Source organism: Condylura cristata, unplaced genomic scaffold (genome assembly GCF_000260355.1).
Source record: "Condylura cristata isolate star-nosed mole 26May11 unplaced genomic scaffold, ConCri1.0 scaffold00077, whole genome shotgun sequence".
Taxonomy (NCBI): Eukaryota; Metazoa; Chordata; class Mammalia; order Eulipotyphla; family Talpidae; genus Condylura; species Condylura cristata.
Genome location: NW_004567178.1, coordinates 5754 through 7520, shown reverse-complemented (window position 1 = coordinate 7520; position 1767 = coordinate 5754). Strand labels below are relative to the sequence as shown.

At 74.8% G+C, this 1767-nt stretch overlaps 1 protein-coding gene across 1 annotated transcript in view; it reads right to left on the bottom strand.

The window, feature by feature from the left end:
* LOC105854645 overlaps positions 1 to 1648 on the bottom strand; it is a 7780-nt gene extending 6132 nt beyond the window's left edge. The window contains exons 1-3 of the mRNA XM_012734847.1: positions 1489 to 1648; positions 706 to 893; positions 33 to 135 (exon numbers count right to left, since the gene is read on the bottom strand). Of these exons, the coding sequence (XP_012590301.1) occupies positions 33 to 135; positions 706 to 893; positions 1489 to 1648 (451 nt within the window). The remainder of the gene's footprint in view (positions 1 to 32; positions 136 to 705; positions 894 to 1488) is intronic.
* Positions 1649 to 1767: the final 119 nt, after the last annotated feature.

Here is a 1767-nt window from a genome sequence, read left to right as displayed (position 1 = left end):
GGTCCGGGCTGCTGCCGGCCGGCCGGGCTTACCTGGACGCTCGGACACGGGGGGCTGGGCCGCTGCCCCCTGGCCGGTCCTGGACGCCGGCCGCGGCGAGGGCTGCTTCCGGCCAGTCTCCGGCTCTCTTATAGCCTGGCTCCGGGGGGGCGCGGGGGGGCCCGCCCCCCTCAGTGCCTGCAGCTGCTTCCTCTTGGCCGCCCCGAATTACCAGGGACTTGGGCAACTTCCTGCGCGGGGACGTGACCCCGGACTGACCCGACGTACCCGGGGCCCCTTGGAAAACCCCCAGGCCCGGCTGGACCCTCGCTCCGGCGTCCACGGCAGCCCCTTGGGGGCACAGCGGGGACCCCCAGGCCCCCACGGACGGGAGCCCCCCTGGCCGGCGCAGGGGGACGACTGGGCACTGACCTCCCTGGAAGCTGGGGTGTCAGCGGCCCCCCAACACCCTGTGTGGACCCGGGGTCCCCATAAGTGTCCCTCTCGGCTCCTGTGTGACCCAGTCCTGTCTGAGCTGTGGGTGCGGGAGGTCAGGGGACTCTCCCGCCCCCCAGGAAGCTCCCGCAAAGCACCCCAAGCCCTGGCCAGGGCGGCTGGGGACTCGGTTTGCAGGTGGGTGCTGGCCTGGGTGGGCGCAGCGGGGGCCCGCTCCGGACACAGCCGTGGGGGGGCCCCCCCGTCCCTCGGGGCCAGGCTGACCCTAACCCTTCTCCGGGGCACGCGGGTCCCCGGGACTCCGGTCCGCCGCCGTCGCTCGGGGTCCCCCGCTGTCCGGGCTGGGCCAGGAGACACGCAGGGCTCGCGGGAGAGGAGACACACCCCGAAACCAGCCCGCTGGGGGCCCCGGGGCAGCAGGGACAGGATGGGGCGAGATGGCCACGCGCTGATGGTCACTGAAGCGAGAAGTGGAGGAGCCGCGGAGGTCGGGGCGCAGCGCGCGGAGGTCGGGGCGCAGCGCGCGGAGGTCGGGGCGCGGCTCACTGCTCAGGGAGGGGGCGCAGACTCCACGCCCTGGCGAAGGCCCCGCGCAACGACCCCCAGTTCCACGGCACGAGCCCCCCCACCCCACAAAGACTTCTTGGGTCCGGAGGGGTGAAGGCCCCAGCCAGGAGCCCCGGTTCTACCGGGCGAAGCGCCCCAGCGTAGATCCCTGCGCCGCGGGGTGACCCACCCCCACACAGGCCCCCGCTGGGCACGGGGCGCAGGACACCCCCAAGGCCGCGGTTCCCAAGCGAGAGAGAGACGCGCGCCCTCGCCCCTCCGGGGAAGGGGACCCCCGGCGCCAGCGGCAGCCGCTGGAAGACACCCGGAAAATACAAAGAAACGGGGTGCGCGGGGAGCCGGTGGCCAGAGGGGCCCTCGAGAGCGGGTGGCCGTGGCCACGAGGTCCGGGGTGAAGAAGGAAGGACGCGGGGGACCCCGAGGGCGCAGTGGGGGCGCCCTGCGGGCGGGGCGATCGTCAGAGGTAGCGCGGGGTGCAGGTGGCACCTGGGGCCCCTCGGCGGACGCCCCCGCAGCGTCTCCGTGGGCGACAGGACGCAGCTGCGTTTCTGGGAAGTGGGGTGTGGCGGGGGCGCAGCGCGCTGAGCCCACACACGATGTCGACACCGCGCTCTCGGCTGAGAAATGGAGAAGCGGCTCCGCGCATGTCGGTGCCAGGCGGCGCCCCGAGATCGCAGCCGCAGGAGGGGGGGGGCGCGGCGCCTCCCGCAGGCTGCGCCCTCGTGGGGTCCCCTGGCGTCCGCCCGCGTGACCCCCACAGGGCTC